Genomic DNA, 19,408 nt, shown 5'->3' on the forward strand with positions numbered 1-19,408 from the left:
CCTTTAAAGTGTCCATAAGTAGGTACTTGTCTTTCGGCAGCAAAAATATTTTTCTTAAAGTAACTTCTTCACCTACTGTGTAGTTTTGTGTGTGTCTGGATTATTTTCATTTTTCCGAGTTGGTGTGTTTTCGTTCTCACTGATACAATTATTCTCCGATTCTCCTCGCTGAAAAAAATGGTATGCCGTTTTACCGCCTAGGATATCAAAAACGTGTCAGGAGATTCTGAGATGCAGCATCGATTGCCCGCGTAGTTGAATTTACATTCACAGGATGTAAAGTTAACTGCGAGGGCAGTAAAGGTAATGTCTGGGGATCACCAGACACATTTTTGACATCTTAGGTGCTAGAACAACATATTATTTTTTCAATGAATGGCTGATCAAGAATCCACTTCTAACTCGAAATTTCGACCAAAATGGACATTGTGCGTACACTTCGGAACTCGTAGCCTTATATGTCGTCTCTAACTTTTTAATGCTTAAAAATTGGAATTTGGCAGTGAATTTTTCTCATATTATATTTTGTGAAGACTAGTTTTATTTGATATCATTAATACATCAATGTTTTCAAAAACTGCACTTATGTTCTTTGTCCTCCAAGATCCTCATAAGTTCTTTCAAAACTCCCTCAACTTATCCAATTGCTCGGTTCAATACAAAAAAAATAGGCCTCAGGTCAGAATAGATATACATTTCCCATACGCCCAAAATTTCAAAAATAAGTAAGCCCGCGAGGGTGCCTGGCGCCCTTTAAGGTCCGTTTCACAGATCCCTCGTCTTGGAGGTATTAATCTAAATAGAGTGAGCACATTTAGGGACTATATCGTATCGACAGACAAAAGCTATTTTCCAAACTATGAAAGGCGATTTAACGTAAACTTTATAGTATATGACAAGAATTATTGAGGAGGTCAATAATAATGATACTTTACAATAAAAAAAACATTATTATAAACATTTATTGAGGGAATGATAAGGTGATGAAATGTAAAAATAATATAATTATATATGCTCAGGATTATTGAGGAAGTCAATGATAATGATACTTTACCATGAAAAAAAAAAACATGTTTACAAACAATGATTCACTGAGAATAACATGTTCAGGCTTATTGAGGTTATTAGTTATGATACTTTACCATAAGAGAGAAAAACTTTTTTGGAAGAGTGCTTCTCGAATCACTGAAACTGGAATCATATAACTAAGAGAAAAAAAAGAAAACCTAGCTAAGCCACTCAAACAACAAAAGAACGTATCGCAAAGTCGCTGATCGGATAACTGTAAATGGTCGGAAGACCAAATGGTAAAAAAGCCGGAATGGAAAATAAGGGTATAGTGAGAGCTCTGGATGAGAAGGGGTAGTATGGGTTGGGTAGGTGCAGAATCCGCAAGGAGGGGTGATGCAATGGAAGAGGAGCGAAAGGGCCCAGCGTTAGGTTTCCGGGCGTTACGCTCATAAAGCTTATGATTTTATAATATACCTAGAGGAAGAGGAAGATTAGAGGGTGATTTTAGATCTACGATAAATACATTCATTTGATTTAATCTAGTTTACGTAATTTATAATAAATTTAACTTTTCATTCAAAAGGGACCCCTGCACTTTTTAGAAATTTCATAAATAATAACTAAACATACCTATTCATATAAAAAAATTAAGACAAATGAAAATCTACTAAAAGGGAAGATAATAACTTAAAGATAAAATAAAATTCCTCATAATTTATCCAATAATTTGAAATAAAAATAGAGAAGTGCCCTATTTATACATAGTATTTTGGAATATGTAGGGAAACAAATAAAAATAAGCTCTTGTTGATAACACCGGAATATTGACTCATTGAGGCGGTAACTCCTTCGGCAGCTGGTATCGCACGTCACTGCGACACCACGGACACTTTATGAATAGCTTTTGGTTGTCGGTGTTGATTCTCATCATTCGAACGCATGTGTAACACACCTCACAACGGCAAGGCATAAACACGGTTGCTTTCCTCCGCACATAGCATATGCAACAGGCTGCCAAAAGAAAGAATATCCTCAACAATACAGTCATTATTAATCCAGTGGAATTGAGGGAAAGAAAATATTGGATGTATAATTAAAGTCACATCTGAAAACAACAGAACTTCATGTGCTACGCAACTGTTGGTTGATACGCCCAAGGCATAGATTTGACACTCGTCCGAAATTTTCTTTCCCTCATTCTAGCGTGAAATTTTGGATGAATGAGCTAAAGGGGCATAACTTTACGGACTACAGTGTCGAAAACTTCGCCTTAAAAAATCAGTACCTTAGTGAAGTTCTGTGAACTAAGATATACTTCCGTGTGTAAATTTCAGCGTTGCACAATTGCTTTGGAGGATTCACACATTTTCTAGGAAATGTGTGCATTCTCTTAAGAATTCAAGAACTCTTAGTATTTTTCAGGAATGTTCTCCGTAATCAAATTTGAAATACCTGAAAATATCCAATGAAATATATCCACGACTTTTAGGAAAGAAATATTTCATCAAGGGAGAAGATGCGTCTACTTAAAGGAGGTTTTTAGTCCCGAAAGTTTAAGGGTCCTAGCACGATAACCTTTTAGTTTCGGTCCCTTTTAGGAGAGTCCCATGAATTTTACCTATTGATCATGAAATAGTGGCGAAGCGTGAATGATCGACTATCAATAGATATTTCCCCATTTGAGGCTATAGTAAAGAATTGATTATTAGGGTGTCCGTAACGAACACACCCTATGTATCGATCCTTTTCCGTAGGTTTAAATGGCAGATCCATCGATATACTGCGAAGCACGCCACGCTACTGTCATGGAGATAGCATAAGTTAACACAGAAACAAGTAAAATGCTGAGGATTTGATAGCTGTGCCCAAAGTAATTTTAGCTTCTAGTCAAAAAGTTCTTCCCCCCCCCCCCAATTCAAACGCAATTCTCTGGGAAATTTAGATTTCCTCATTATAACCGGATTTTTTTATATTTTTAAAACAATTTTTTAGATTTCCAGAGAAAATTCAATTATTCGTATAAATGTTGTGCACAATAATTGAGATAAGAAAAAAATCAAGATACTTTCTTTTACTTTACAGCAATCAGTGGATATAAAAATATAGACGGTCAAAGGTTCAAACCACGTATCTCAGTTTGCGCCATTGCAAACCTCCGGCAATGCTTTACTCTTTAAATGGAAAGTTACTTTACGTCAATTCCGACAATGCCATGGGTCCGATTACATTTCTTCTATCCTCGGCTATTTTGACCCCGGAGCCCTCGCAGCACCATTGGCGGATCCAGAAAATAAGCAACATTGTTCTCTCCATTTATGGTGATTCGATGGACGCCATATTTTGTGTCAGAACGGCATGCAAGATATCGCATCAATTGGTTCCATTTATTCAGCTACTCGTCATTTTTCTCCAATTTTGAGATCGCAATTCTGTTGTCAGGAGACTAAAGCACTCACTTACCAATTTTAAAAAAGAAATTCCACGTAATAAGGCCTGGTTTTTTAAGAGAGAAAATATCGCATTCGAGTGCAGTTTCGATATCAGTATCGAATGCGATGTTTTCTTTCTAAAAAAAACCACGCCTTTATTACGTTGAATTTCTTTGTGAAAATTGGTAAGTGAGTGCTTCAGTCTCCTGATAACAGAATTGCGATCTCAAAATTGGAGAAAAATGACGAGTAGCTGAAAAAATGGAGCCAATTGATGCGATATATCGCATGCCGTTCTGACACAAAATATGGCGTCCATCGAATCACCTTAAAATTTTGCAAATGTATCGATCTTCGGAGGAGCCAGGAGTTTCGGCAAGAATCGATTTTTTAACTTAGGTTTAAATGGAGGAAATCCGGTGTTTCCAAATTGCTGGATCTGCTCAAGCGCAGCACCATTACAAAGATAGAAACTTACACGGAGAAAAATGGAACCGCGCTGAGTACCAAAAGATGGACTCCAGCACATGGTCCCGGACGGCGATTTTGCTCCAACATTTCTTTTGCACTTGAGCGCAGCCATCCGGATGTGCCTAGCACAGTTTCGGCGGATGCGCCCAGGTGCGGAATTTATGTACCCAGATGCGGAAATTCATGCCCCTACGTACAGTTTTGCCTGTGGTCAGCGCGGGGAGGGGGCGGAGGCGTTATTTTGGGAGGGGCGACCCCCCTCCCCCAGCCTTTACCCCTTGAGGAGGGGGAGGTTGCTTTGTTCTATTCTTTTGTTAACAGTGAGGATGATAAGAAAAAACCTGAGCACATTTTAAATCTCTAAAAGATCTTAAAATTTCTTCACCATTTTATTTTTCTCCTCTAATGTTTTTGGTGTTACATGTTACAAGTTATAATGAGGAGGAAAACATGCTCATCAACATGAAAATTTTGACATTTGAAGGACCTTGTTAACTTCTACTAGGTATTTTATTTTAAAAAAATTGAAAAATCACGGAGGAAAAATAGAAAAGTGGAACAAAAATATAGAACGGAGCGAGTACCTAGGAGAAATGGGATAAAAACTTAGATACCTAGAAGTGAAAAAAAAGATAATGTCGAAGAAACAGGCATGCTGCAAAAGCAGATCACTGGAAAGGAGACATGAAAGATGAGGGAACTCACCGAAACAGGATAATGCAGGCCTAATGAGGTCATATGTTGAAAAATCTTGTGGACTGAGACACTATTCAGGGCATGGGCATTTGAAATCTTTTGACAGGAATTCCATTTCACAAAACCAAACCATTGTAATGATTTCCACTTTACGGAGACATCACTGATTCTTGTGAATTAGGATACCTCGAAAACCGTCACTGAGTATTTGAGGTTATGCGCATTTAAATCTTATTCACTGAAATGAGGTAATGAGACACAGGAACCTACTTTTAACTGAAACTGCTTAAAGCGACTTAAATTTATGCTTAGCAGGTAAACTGCTTAAAGCGGCTTAAATTTATGCTTAGCAGGTATTGTGTAAAGGCTTCATCTATAATCAGGACTCAATTCAAAAAAATAAATGAGTTGTTTCTTTGTATCAAATTATCAATGCAAGTAACTAGTATATTTCACAGCGGAACTTATCGGTAGAACAAGGCACGAGAGGAGGAAGCACTAAGATATCCAAATTCTATTTTTCATCTCACACAACAAGAATGCAGAATCAGGCAGATAAAAGTACAGCACAAACTTTGATTGGAAGGTATATTTTGTTTAAATGAGCAAGCAAAACGTACCTTTCAACATAACATGTGCTGAGACATTGCATGTACAATATTAAATATATGTATGAATGAGTAGAAGACTAATTAGAATTTGTGTGAAAAGAAGGAAGAACTCACTGAAAATTCACTGGGTCGAGACAAAATGTTGAACTGAAACGCGATAAAACTTGGAGAGATCATAGGCACAGCTGGCACACCGCACACAAACTCTTTGAATCTTTCAAGCTCACTTTATTCCTCCCGAGTAGATTATTTATGTTGATGGCAAATCAATGGGTCAAAAAACACACTTTCATACGACTCCGAATCAAACCGCAGGCACACACACAGCATAGAGAAAAAAAAGGAGGTGTTTGCATTTCGGGCATCTTGGAATTTTTCATAGAGTATCTATAGCTTTGATGACGTCATTGGGTACAGCGACGTTTTTATCCTGTCGATTTTCTTGGAAATGGTGTAATTTAAGGGAAAAAGTCATTCTATAAAAAGTGCTTGAAATTATATAAAGAGTTGATTTAAGTAAAAAAATCGGACATTATGGTCAGTTTTTACAGCGTCAACATAACCCTCAACGAGCGTCTTGTTTACATTGATGACGTAGGTGGGTACAAATCCTCAAGATGCAAACACCTCCTTTTTTTTCTCTATGCACACACAGATAAAGAGATTAGAAACGACCAAACGAGAAACGACACCAGATTCGCGCAAACTCAAAACCGTTACTCAGCAAGGTGGTTACTCAGCATTTTTGTCGACCTTGGTGCCGCGGCGCCGTTCGAAAATGCACGTACACACCCCGGCGTTTATGCGCATGCGCTAGACCGAGGCGAAACAGTTGTTGCGGCAATTTTTTCGTCGGGCGTACCAAGGGTTCAGCACAGTTCCGCACATGTCGTTGGGACAGAGCAAAAAATTCGGCCCATGCCTTAAACGCATCCATCCCCAGATGTTCACACCACCTTAGGTGTGCTCTAACGCATTCTTACCGGACACAGCCGGCAACATGTTCACAACGCTGTTCCATTTTTCTCCGTGACGGAACCAACCCAATATGGGAATAGAGCAGGGGAAACGACGCGCGTTGTTGCCGGCGCAGAGATACAACTTTTCGTGTTGGATGGATGTCCGCGTTGCATCTATAAAGTTGAAGGCGCGAAGCGAACTTGTAATATTCGGCTCCACGCTGCCGATGAAGTGTCGCTCCAATTCGGGAGAAAGTAAAAAAAAATGAAGCTTAAAAAATATTGTGAGTGAGTTGGGAAGCCTATTCCAAACCGAGATACGTGATTCCTAAGTAGAACCACCAATGATCTCGTTAGTAGGGGGCAGGGGGAGGTGTTTTCATCGGCTACTTAATTTCTGTACTGACAAAACTCCATGCAACTTAAAATTCTTTCGAGCCATACAAGTTCAGAGTTTGAAGTAAGAAAGACTAGAACAATTTTCAGCGAATCTCCTTTATGGACCAAGGAGCATTGTTAAAATGTCAAAAATGCTTGAGTTGGTTGGTTTTACGATATCAACAATTTTAATGATTGGTATCAACAGGACAAACCTCGAGTGTCCAATAATTGCATGACAGCACCTGATTGCCATGTATTTATCATAAACCGCCTTATTTCCAGTATTCCTCGGTCGATTGCCCTAAAAATTAGAAAATCTATACATGTACTACACTAAGAAAAAGCTATGGCCTATAAACCAATTAGTGGTTCATACAGAATACCATAATAGTAGTAAAGGCAAAATAGCACTTATACCCTAGTGATGGTAGGAGATACCTTAGTATGGCTCACAGACCGAGAATCGTTGGTTCATTTACGACTGCTAGTGGTGTTCTATATGAACCACTGATTGGCTTATAAAGCCATGGATTTTTCTCCGTGATGAAGCACCAATAAATTATTAATCAGAAACCAAAGGAGATGTACCAATATAGACTTACTCTCCGGATCATCCATGTCTGCAGCCGATACATCACGACTGTCCCACTTAATTTGAACCTCTCGAACGGGGCTTTCAGGTCCTGTTGGGATAATTCAAGGGTCGTTCATTAAAAATGAAGAAGCTGAACATAACTTGTGAATCCTTAATTGCCACCCCCCTTTAAAACAGAAGGACAGGCAAAAATACCAGTTAGCGGAACGTATATTCTCGCTCACATTATCAAAGCAAAGTGATTTACTTAAAAAATACATATATACGAACTTGGACTGAACTGATATTTTCTGTCTAATTTCGGAGCAACCCTGGCTATTTGATAATATATATATATGAGTCGCTTTTATAGCGCTCTTTGGCGCTGTGCGACGCCTAATCGCCACAAAGCTCGGTCTTCCCACAGGTCATCAGGGAGTTGACAATCTCTATTTGATAATCGCTATTTGATAATTTATGCACAAATTGCAAGATCGCAAACAAATTCCCCTGGTCGTTGGCTGCAGAGCCGATACTGGGAAGGCCTGGGATTATGTTTTTATGGACTTCAATACGTCATTTGGCTGACATATGGGCGTAACTACACATTGAGATGAGCCCAGAAAAGCATTAAATTGTATGGAAGACTGGGTTCATTGCAGAGTGTAGTTACGCCATTATGTTAGAAAGGAGATGAATACATAAAAAAATAAAAAATAAATAAATAAATAAAAATATAAAAAAGCACGCACTTGGGATATATTTCAAATAATGTTGTTGACGAACAACATTCCTGTCCTGCTGAACCCCCCCTCCCCCCATTGACGCTTAATTTTGGTAAAACTCCCTTTATAAAATCGCTTGACAGCGTCAATCAACCCCCCGATAAAATTCGATTTTTCCAAGGCCTCCCAAAGTGTCTCACCAACGGCACACTGTCATACGCCCTCTGAAGATCCGCAAAATCTAAATGAGGACCTCAAATCGATAACGGGGTAAGTGCGAAAAATGAATATCGAGTTAGACCTCGAATAGTGTTCTAGCTATGTATGTACCAAGGACAGCAACCCGTGATGCGAGGGCGGGCTGAGTGCCACGATCAGTGTGCAGTGTGACCCAATAGGTGGTATGTGCCGGGCAATCGGTGGAAAATAAATGGTGAATAACTGAAACTTGACTTTTTGGCACTTAGCCCGTTATTGGTCCTCAAATACAGCTCTTAAGCTACGTCTTGTATCTTTTCAATGACCTGGACAATAACAAACAGGTGATCGATCGTAGAGAGATGTGTAAGATCAAAACTTGCCGTGGCGTCTGGGTGGAGTGGGCGGAATGGGTGGCGGTCTCACGCTCGGATGAGGATATTCTAGCATGCCGTCAGGTGACACTTCAGACGGGGGTATACTACGTTCTGCACCTCTTCGTACCCACTTGGAAGTACGAATAACTATACCTGCGAAACAGAGTTGGTTTTTAAATCAAATATTTTTAATTTCAATGTTCTACAAATGCACATATTTTTATGTATGTATGTATAAAGCCATAAGCCATGTTCAGAGAATGGCAGGAAACAGGTTGCCGAGGAAGGTCCTTGACTGGGTTCCTCCTGGGAGAAGACGCAGAGGGCGCCCAATGAAAGGTTGGAGGGAAGGGATTGAAGCGGAAATGTTAAGGTGCTCAATCCCCCAAGATTTGTGGTTTGAAAGAGAGCAGTGGAGGTTAGGAGTCGTAGAGCGCGAGGGAGTGCTGTAAAGCGACTTATATGTATGTATGTATAAAGCCGCTTTCATAGCGCTCTCTGGCGCTCTGCGACTCCTAGCCGCCAAAGTCCCCTATCCTTCCGAAGCCCCCCAGGGAGTTGGCAAATCCTCATTTCTTCTAAAACCCCCTGTCGCCACCCTTTCACTGGGCGTCCCCTTCGTCTCCTTCTAGGAGGAACCCAATCAAGCAACTTCTTTGGCAGCCTTTCGTCCGTCATTCTATTGACATGACCATACCAGACAAGCGGTTGCCGCAGTCAGACGCTGAATTTAGCACCTGAATGTGGAAGTCAACAGTCATCGCCCAACGGCTGAAATTTAGCAAATTCGAGTTATTTTCATCCAGATGTGTATCAATCTACTCGAATAGTTCAGACAAATTCAAAATTCGTCCAATCGTTGCTGAGAATCGTTGCTGAATTTTGCGCGTCACGCGCAAAATTCAGGCATCGGGCCGATGACTTCCACTTTCAAGCCACATTCAGCTTCCACATTCATCGTGTGATTGCGGTATGTCTGGTCATGACGTCGAATATCATGTCATTTTCGACTCCCATGACCTGACGCTCTCTTTCATTTCGGACCCGATCTCTCCTGGAAATTCCTGCAGACCTCCTCCAGAAATCCACCTCCGTTGCTCTTAGCATCCCTGTGTCCGTTCCTTCAGCTGTCAAACTTCACATCCATATGTAAGAATACTTTTGACTACAACGTTGTAAATTCTCCTCTTGTTCTCTTCGGAAATCCGCGGATCCTAGAGAATTCCATTTAACATCGCTGTAGCCTTCCTTGCCAGGGTGTTTCTCTCCTTAATCGCTTGATCAGTTCTTCCATCCTGGGTCGACCGCACCCCTAAGTACTTATAGTGCTCGCAGCCTTTGATCTGCTGCCCATCCTCCAACTCAATGCTTTTCTGATCACTTCCAGTCAGTTTCTCGGATTTGGAAATACTGACTTCCAAACCCCACTTCCGATATTCCTCTACATATTTTTAAACAACATTTAAAGTGAAATCTAAAGGGGGAACACACTTTCCAATGAATTGTTTTGACCTGGTTGCAGATATGACCATCGTGAAGAGGAAGCCCCATAAATCACCGCTCCTCTGACGTGAGAGTGTATGTCTATTTACACGTGAGCTTCGGAAAGCATACAATTACGCCGAGAAAAGGGCTCAAGTGGACGTTTTTCTGTGAAACGGAACTAAGCGCCATAGGGGGAGGAAGGTAGAGGGGGGGGGGGGGGCTTCGATTGGCGGCGGAATCGGGCGTCGGGCTCGTTCCGTCCTATACTCGAAATGCTTTTCCATGGAGCTTAGTTCCGTTTGACAGAAATACGTTCAAGTGGAAATCCAGATACGCCGTACGTCAGAGGAGCGTTCCATGGTTCAATCAGTCGTAAATTTTTTAAAATTATTTTTTAGTTGTAAATCGATTGTAATCCCTCTTGACAGGTCTTTCAAGATGTGAAGGATTTTGATGGTGAACAAGTCCAATGAATGAGCTTGCTGCAAACAGGCGCGTAGCGGGTACAACCTTCAAGCTCATCTCGGGTACCTATATACTTCATACGCGTCTTGCTTCAGCAAATTTCACCTAGAGCAAAAAGAAGAGTTAAACCTTAAAGGAAATGGCTCAAAAATTACGATGAGCGCTTTGAGAAGGTCTGAAATACACTCCTGATTTCAAGGTCTGAGTGAGAAATATGCGATTTTTTAAACTTCCCGCTTCAAAAACGACACTGTGGCACAGGTGTGGCACGTCTCGTAAGAGAAGTGCAAGAACCCTTGCGCACCAGGATGCCATGCAATTTTCATCATGACCGACGCCCACACGCCAGTAAAACACACGTAACGAGATGAAAATTCATCAACCGACGTATTTATATTTACATTTTCCTTGCGTTGTTAAAATGCATGCTGCTTCCTCACTATTTTCGCGAAGAAACGTCAGTTATTTTTAATATTGTGCATGTACCATCCTAGTTCGCAAAGAATGGCTGAAATGTTCACCTGTGCCGTAGTATCGTTTTCGAGTGGAAGGCTTATTCTTACGCATATTTCTCACGCAAATTGAGAAGTAAGGAGTGATCATGATTTTTGAGCCATTTTATAAACGGAAGAACTCATTTCTTTGCTCCAATAGAAGTTTGCAACTGGCCCATTGGCGCGACCTCGAAAATACGGCCTCGCAACTACGAGAATTTTTTTTTGGGTTTGGGAGCTTGTTGCAGAGGAACCTAAGGGCACTATCGTGTTCTTGCGCGAAATTTCACATGAAATATAATGTAATTAAATTGCAAATCTCGCGGCATTCAAGATTTCCACCATACCTAATATTTTTTCTGTTAATTACCTGTTCTCTGGTGAATATTGTGACGTCGGAAATAGCATAATGGTGGTCTCTCGTCCTCGCTTTTCAGGATTTCGAAGGCCATTCTGACGACTATGTCAAATGAATGCAGCCCGTTTGGCCTGACTTCGGTCGCAATTAAAGTATCCCCCTCCGTAATCACGGTAATACTCGTTCCGATTCGCGATGAATTCTTTTTTTTTCCGACGAGGGATCTGAACGCCTCACACCAGGTCCGAGGTGGTAACAGCCTCTCTGGTAATGGTAACACGCGCTCTCTCTCGTCATCTTGGCTCGGGACTGGTAAAATACAATTGATTATAAAACACGAGAAAAATACACTAAAAAGAATTGAAGCAGCTATATTTTTTTTAAAAAAAAAAAAATTCAAGCAGGACGTTTCGGGCCGGTTAGGTAAATCTATTTTTTCAGGTTGAACAAAATATCTAACAAGTTGTTGATATTATATATCGATGGTGAAACTACCAAACCACGTATCTCGTTTGCGGTGTTTAAAAATCTACGCTCACATTTTATTTTTTTGAAGTAGACCAAATCAATATCATTCCTTGAAATTTTCACGGAATTTTCTCCGCACAAAGAGGAAAAATCACAGAAATTTTCAAGACTGGACGTTAAGTAGTTTTTCATTTAAAAAATAAAGTATGACAGGAAGTCTGCGACGTCGCAAACCGAGATACGTGGTTTGGTAGTTTCACCGTCGATATCCGTCGCGTATACATGAGTAACGGTTAGGAGGGCCATTAAAATATGAAGTGTCAAAAAAATCGAATCGTATTAAAACAAATACCTGCAAAACAAAAATAATACAAAATTAATTGATATTGAATTGGTTTGTGTTTTGATTACTTTATTGCCCGGTGCCCTAATCATGGCATCATCAGGACTCCATCAACAGGTGAGTTGATGAGCACATCGACGGATGTCACATCTACGTCATCAATGGGTGCGCATGCCCTAAAAACATGATCAACTGGCGTTCAGGAAAGGAGGAAGATTGGGTGGAGGGGTGGGGGAAAGGAGGAAGGTTGTGGAAAAAGAAAAGTAACATTGCCCATGGATATAAAGTACAACAAGAACAAAATGAGCAAAATTTTACCAACCTGAAGGTTCAATAAGTTGAAAAGATTTTTTCACATGTAATCCATGAAGTTGATTTTAAAACTACATAAATAGGCCTGTACGAGATTTGCACTACGTTTTGCAATTAGGAACTACGATTTGTGGCTTATCGCAGAAACAACATATGCAGTATTAGTTTTCCTACGCAGATAGATGTTTTTATGTATTATCTAGAAAGTTTATAGTTCCTAATTGCAAAATGAGGTCCATTTGTACTACAGCACTCTCTCTCCGTAGCTGCCTCCTCCGTAACGGAAAACTCTTTCTCGGTATGGGAGGGGAGTTTTCCGTTACTCTCACGGATAAATCCACCAGTCCCCTCCCCCTTATGTCAGGGCCGGATTAAGAGGGTGGCCACATGGGCCGCGGCCTATGGCGGCAAAATGTAGGGGGCGGCAAATTTTGGAATCTTTTTGAATGTAGGTATCAAAAAAAGATAGAGAGGAAAATCGGATTCAGAAAATAAATTACAAACGAGAAAAGGTGACAAAATCTCTCATTTCCTGAGAGTGAAAGTATAGTAATTTCTAATTTTGTCGTCTTTCGGTGATACAAGAGACAACACCTTTAATTAGTCGAGTTAAGAGAGAAACCGCAAACACGCAATTTGACCTGGAACGGAGTGGTGTGGCGGTCGGCATGAAACGCATAGTGTCTACAAGACTGCATGAATACTTCACGCATTGCGTCAAACACACTGCAGTCAGCAGCAGTCGGCTTGAAACGCATAGCGCCTACAAGACTGCACGAATACTTCACGCATTGCGTCAAACAGTGTGGTCAGCAGCGGTCGGCGTGAAACGCATAGCGCCTACAAGACTGCATGAATACTTCACGCATTGCGCCAACACAGTACGGTCGGCGGAGCGGCGGAAGTTAACATTATTAACCACATATATGTTTGTTCTTTCATAATTTTTTCGTTCGTTTTTTATAAATGGAATGCCTTGTCCTAACAGGGATGGGTTTCCGGAACTGAACTTTTGTTAGTGTTGACAGGGCTTTCACAAAAAATGTGCCCAACACGAGTCAACGCGTCTCATACACACCTCCCCCTCCAAATGCACGTTTACTTGATGGTTTTTATAGATCGTATTCGACAGATCACACAGGTGAGATTATATTGAAATCGATTGGTTCAATATGTAAACACGGCCTCAAAAAGTCAATTTAGAAATCTGAGGTAACGGGTCTTATGTGATCGAATTTTCATTCTCCTGAGTACCAAATGGCAATGAAAAGTGAAATTGTTAGGAATTTTATCATTTTCAGCTTTTCCAAATTAAATCTCAAATTTTGTTCGAGGTTTTGTTCTACTGTTTTGAACCAAACGATACATCGAACCACTGTCGAATACGATCTATTGACGTCTCAAAATGAATGAGGAGGGGGCGGAAAAATACAGGCGGCCCATGGGCGGCAAGTAGGCAAATCCGTCCCTGCCTTATGTACGTATTTGAAACTCTTTCTACCGGATTTCATTGCTGTACCAGATAATTCTTCCGGTTCCTTTGAGATCTTGAGATCCGTCACAGCGAAAGAGAGTACTGTATATTAAAATCAACTCACAATTGGATTTTTTTTTTTTTTTTTTTTTTTTTTTTTTTTTTTTATAGAAATCAATATTTATTAGGTTATTTACAAGAACTCACAATTGGATTGCATTTTTCAAAAAGGAATCAGGAGCATTCCGCAATGTCGCTAAGATTGTACAACTTTTTTCACCTTGCAAATATAAATGGATCATCTGGACAAAATGTATCCCTACACCCATTAAACTATGAATCCAAGGCGAAAAATACCTCTGTGGGTTTATTTAATTTTTTTGCACGATTTCAGTAATTTTTCCGCAGAATATACGTCGCACAATCCTAGCAACATTGAAATGCTCTTGGTTCCTTTTTGCAAATGATGCAATCCAGTTAATCTCGGGTATAATTTGATACGTTCGGCATATTCGTTAGACGTGCGTCTCACCGAAACTTTCTGATTTTTCTGGAGTCCCACCTATAATAGTTACCCGACCTATGTCATCAATTCTTTCGTTCACGATAACTATCGTTAGATTTACGTTCGCCTACTCAAAATGTCATCAGTTCTTTCGTTCACGATAACTATCGTTAGATTTACGTTCGCCTACTCAAATTTTGTAATTTTGTCCATTTTGGTTTCATAAAGAACTGCATAGATTTTTGGTTAAATCGCACTTACCGTTTACTTATAAACGGTAATTAACGTAAGTGCCCCACTTACGCTGTTTTCCACTAATCTGTTTTTATGAAAGTTCCATTCCTTGGTTTCCTTGATAACCTTTGTTTGCTATCAGCTGATGTTTTATTTCAATTTCTTTTTTTCTTTTTTCATTTTTTTTTGTTAATAAATCATTACTAAGTTAGTTTTAATTTTTTTGCCAGCATTTATTCTACCTCCTCCTCCCCCCCCCCCCCAGCTCATTTTTCTAGCTCCATCACCCTCTCCCCTCAACTCATTTTTCTATCGATTTTATCATTTTTTTTATGGCATGTCTTGCTCCCCTACCACCATTTTTTCGGGGTTATAGATATTTTAGCGGCCTCTAGACCCGTGATTCCAGTCACGGGCATTTCGCTAGTTAGGTAAGAAGCACGAGTAAACTTTAACAGATAATCAGCACACTGAGAAGATAACTTAATCGTGATACACTCTGGAATTAGTGTGAAGTCCGATCTTGTAATGTGAGAAACATTAGAGGTTGGCTCACCTGGACTTTCTTGTTCCTCCAACTGCCCCGACGAACTTGACGTCCTGGAAATGAAAGCCCCCGAATTGCTCTTCCTGGATAGCAATCTCCGCCAGCTCCTGTTAATTTGAGTATTTTTCTGATTGAAACTTTCTATCACGCGTGGTATTGCACAAGTTGTCAAATGAACGTTTTCTAAAATTCAAACTATCCCAAAGATTTGTGATCTGCTTCCGCGGGGAAGGGACCAAAGGGGGGAAAGGGGTTCCGGGGGGCTGCGGGCCCATTATTGAAATTGATAGACAAAAGTATAGACAAAGATGACAAGAGGGATATGGAGGGAACCTATTGGTGGAAGCTGGTGGTTGCAATGGACAAAGAGGGTAGGTAATAGGCTAACTTACGGCAACCCACGAGAAACTCGACAGTTAGTTCATCATTTTCTCCCTTATTCTATAAGAACCACACATCTCAACCAATAGCATCGATCCAAGCCTCCCCATGTCTTCTATGTCTATAGCTTTGTCTATCAATTTCAATAATCAGCCCGCTGGGGACAAAGGTAAATGGACCGTTTAGGTATGCTCTACCCGACCCTTTCGATCAGAACTCGGCATTCGGCTCTGGCGCTAAAGCTGCGGCGCGAAATTTGAATTTCAACAATTTTGTAGTCTTGGCTGGAAACAAATATGTTTAAAAAAACCAGCGCTCCGCTTCTCCCGCGCCGGTTTTTTAAACATAAAGACTTTCCAAAAAATATCTACCACGAAATAAACAGTTTTTTGTGTCTCCTGAACAATTTGGTTTTCTGGACATGTGCCCTTTTTGTATTTAGTGATTCACGTAAAACAGGGATCATGTGGAATATGAGATACGCCCTTACGTCAGAGAAGCAACAAAATGTCAACCAAGACTCCCTATCACCTTTAATAGAATTTGGGCATCATGAACCGATTTTTTTTGAAGTTGTCAATTACAAGATCTACGTATACATGATATCGATTTGTAAAGCACTAGCGTTGAGCTTTTTCACATCCTTGTAAGGCAAAAATCTAAATTAATTGAATTTGTACTCGCATTTTCATAAATTCTGTAAAAACATAAATAGCTTCAGTAGCTGAATTTCACTAAACAATAATAACTATTTATCATAGCAACTTCTAGGCAGTTATTTCTCTTTATGATCAAGGTATTTCGGAATATGGTATACCATGAAAAACCTCTTGGTTCAAGAGTGCAGTTTCTTGTCGCCGGATTTAAGAGTCTGGACTCTTGTTTCAATGCAAAATCCACTTGAATCAATGCAAAATCCGCTTGAATCAATGCAAAATCCGCTTGAAACAAGAGTTCAAGACTGTTAAATCCGCGGCGACAAGAAACTGCACTCTCAAGTCAATGCAATGCGGCATTGGTCCAAGAGGTTTTTTTACCAGTGTACACTTTCCTGAGATAAAATTCACTAAAAATTTGGCCTTTTTCAACTTATTACAGGATCAGCTATGATTTGCAGCCGTTGTTGACTTTATATACAAGAAAAAATATGCCACTACATACTGATTTCTTCTTGAGCTTCCTACGTTTGATAGAGGTTGTTCCTGGAAAGATGATGTTCTTCTTGAAAGACTCCCTGGCGTGTCATTCTTGACCTAACACAAGAAATTGAAACTCTTCAATTTGAAAAGTCATATGGTGGACCTTACAAATGATTCGAGAGTAGGGAACAGTCTCAATTTTTAAACTTTGAACGAGTATCACATGTTCTAAGTGGTTTTTTGCAAAAAAATTACACTGGTCTTGCCTTATAAAAAACATAATCGGCTTCAGGCTCAGGTACAGTAGATTGCCTTATTTTGAACGTACATCTGTCTTTATGTAATCTTTTGCATGTTTCATTTTCAATTCTGAAGATCTTAGATTAGGTACGGTCTATATGCGCTGGACGTTTGACGTTTGACGTTTGACGGATGATAAAAACCTTAAAACCAAAGTTTCATGAAATTAGATTTTCAAAGCGACGAAGTGCTTCCTACTGACGTGTGTGTATGTAACTTGTATTATATGAGTATGAATTAGCTTGAGATGGTACCTCACGCTGATTCATACGTGTATGCTACAAGGTACTGACTTCAGGAACGGATTTCCGGATTTTCAGGATCGAGTTTTCTTCAAAAGTCGACCAATCTAATTTATGGGAGCGAAATGATTCAGTTAAACGGCAACATTGGTTTTACTTGTGGAAAACCGAGAGTTATGAGAAATTATTAAATGCGCATAAGTATACGGCATTTCAGATGGAACAGCAATGGATCTGAGATAAATTACTCGGCAAGAAAAATGCACTTACTACTGTTCCGAATAAAATAGTAAGCTTTCTTGCCAACTTCTAACTTAAAATTTGTTTGTTGCGTCTCAAAAACGAATTGCAAGGCAATCATGCAGAGGATAGGACACACTGATTTGCCTGACACGAAACGAATGAGGCTTTTTTCGTAAAGCCGAATTTTACTAATTTTGAATCAAATCTAAGATATTTTTGAATGATCATTGCTAATTTTACGAAGAATGGAGGATTTTTTTAAACAAAATTTCAGCTATGACGCGAATGGGTCCATAATCTCAATGCGTCAACGCCGTGCAGCAATGGTCGCCATAGTGGCGTGGTGTGCTTTGCGATACATATATTGATCCGTCATTTAAACCTATGGAAAAATATCGATAAACAGGGTGCTCGCAATGAACACCTCAATGATCAAATTTTTTACCACAGCTTAAAATTGGAAAGTATCGATAATCGATCATTCACACCTCACCGCTGATAATCACTGGGCTGGTGGCTATACCTATCTCTGTAAAAAATATGGATTTTTAACTCTGAGTAGATCGATAAAGTAATGCCTCACCAATCTGCAAACGACAAAGAAAACGAACAGATAGAGGAGACGACTCAAAATGTGCATCCTGTCTTCAGACGAGCCACCACACAACAACGGTTACAGAATTCAGCAGGACTTCCGGGGTCCTTTCTTTGTGAAAAATAATAAATGAGGCGATCGCCGGTAAAAAGTAAAAAGCGAGGGTAGTTCAGTTCGTGCGTCACGCTTAACACGTAAGGCTGACTGTCCGCTTCAAAGCTCATATCAAGCCGGAAATACGTGGCTGTTTTTTGCCCTTTTGTTTCCTACTGTTGAACCGTCATGAAACCATCAAGCTCTATGTCTGTCGATATCAAACGCACTTTCATGTGACTTAAATCTGTCATGCTTCAACTTCAACCGATCCATTTGCAGTGGCGTGGCGTGCTTTTCGATATATCGATTAATCTGCCATTTAAACCTATGGAAGAGGATCGATAAACATGGTGTTCGCAGTGAACACCTTAATAATCGATTCTTTACCATAGCTACTAATGAGGAAATATCGATAATCGAGCATTCACGCCACGCCACTGTCATTTGCGAGCGTCCATGAGCGAAATTCATCCGTCTACATTAAGAGGTTTATAGGAAACGCGCCTCAATGTGAGAATATGATGTCCTTCAAATCCAAATATGGTAGGTACGCCACTGCAGCTCAATGAAAAAAAGAGCGAAAATTGTTGAAATTTTAAAACTCTTCTAGATTCTCTTTCATGTACCTCGCTCTCGGCAGAGAGCTTTTTAAATGGCAAAGAGCCCGCCTAGAATTAAAACAAAGTGACAAAAGCTTTTTATACAGTTTTCTTCATCTCTTTTAGTGACGTGCGGACTGCTGACGCACTTTGATAGCCATTATTTGGCAAAAAGGAGACATGCCATAAGACATGAGTGCTTTGAAAATTGATGGATTAATTTTATCGATCGATTATTCATACATCGATTATATCGATCGATCTTCGATATCTCAGGTACAAATGTTGATCTATCTCACTGTTAAGTGGGATTCCGTAGATTGAAAAGTTTAAAAACATTATTTTTTCCAGTCTAAGGTATGCAGACTATCAAGGAGAGAGTTACTCGTTAAAGTAGGTGAGAGCAGCTTTACGAATTAAGCACTGATACCTAAATATTTTCCGATGTCGAGGCCTAATAATTACTTGGTAATGCATAAAAACACTCTATGCATTTTTTGGAAAATTGACAATATCGCGATACTAATCAGTAATAGTCTAAATCATCGGCGCCATAAGCAACGCTGGAATTCAATAATAATTCAGTAATAAAAACTTTAAAGTGCTCTCATTCAGCACTGCATGTGAGAAACAATATAATCATTTCATTATAACGCCGGATGCAACTATTCGAGCTTTACAGATGTGTGGGTTGCA

At 39.8% G+C, this 19,408-nt stretch overlaps 1 protein-coding gene across 1 annotated transcript; it reads right to left on the reverse strand.

The window, feature by feature from the left end:
• Nucleotides 1–471: 471 nt before the first annotated feature.
• Nucleotides 472–18,203, reverse strand: LOC140224668 (uncharacterized). The gene is made up of 7 exons (XM_072300783.1): nucleotides 18,006–18,203; nucleotides 16,660–16,751; nucleotides 15,127–15,224; nucleotides 11,247–11,543; nucleotides 8,439–8,585; nucleotides 7,161–7,241; nucleotides 472–2,022 (listed from the first exon to the last, which is right to left on the reverse strand). The coding sequence occupies exons 1-7, from the start codon at nucleotides 18,060–18,062 to the stop codon at nucleotides 1,841–1,843; spliced, it is 954 nt and encodes a 317-aa protein (XP_072156884.1). The 5' UTR covers nucleotides 18,063–18,203; the 3' UTR covers nucleotides 472–1,840.
• Between the last annotated feature and the right edge of the window lie 1,205 nt (nucleotides 18,204–19,408).

This window comes from Bemisia tabaci, chromosome 5 (genome assembly GCF_918797505.1).
Source record: "Bemisia tabaci chromosome 5, PGI_BMITA_v3".
Taxonomy (NCBI): domain Eukaryota; kingdom Metazoa; phylum Arthropoda; class Insecta; order Hemiptera; family Aleyrodidae; genus Bemisia; species Bemisia tabaci.

Bases quoted from the DNA above. Each gene is read 5' to 3' on its own strand.
- LOC140224668 (XM_072300783.1), bottom strand. From the start codon at position 18,062: ATGCACATTTTGAGTCGTCTCCTCTATCTGTTCGTTTTCTTTGTCGTT. The intron at 15,225-16,659 runs GTATGTAGTGGC...TCAAATTAACAG, and splicing joins GGAAGCTCAAGAAGAAATCA to GAGCTGGCGGAGATTGCTAT. The intron at 2,023-7,160 runs GTAAGTCTATAT...TTCTTTTGGCAG, and splicing joins AGACATGGATGATCCGGAGA to CCTGTTGCATATGCTATGTG.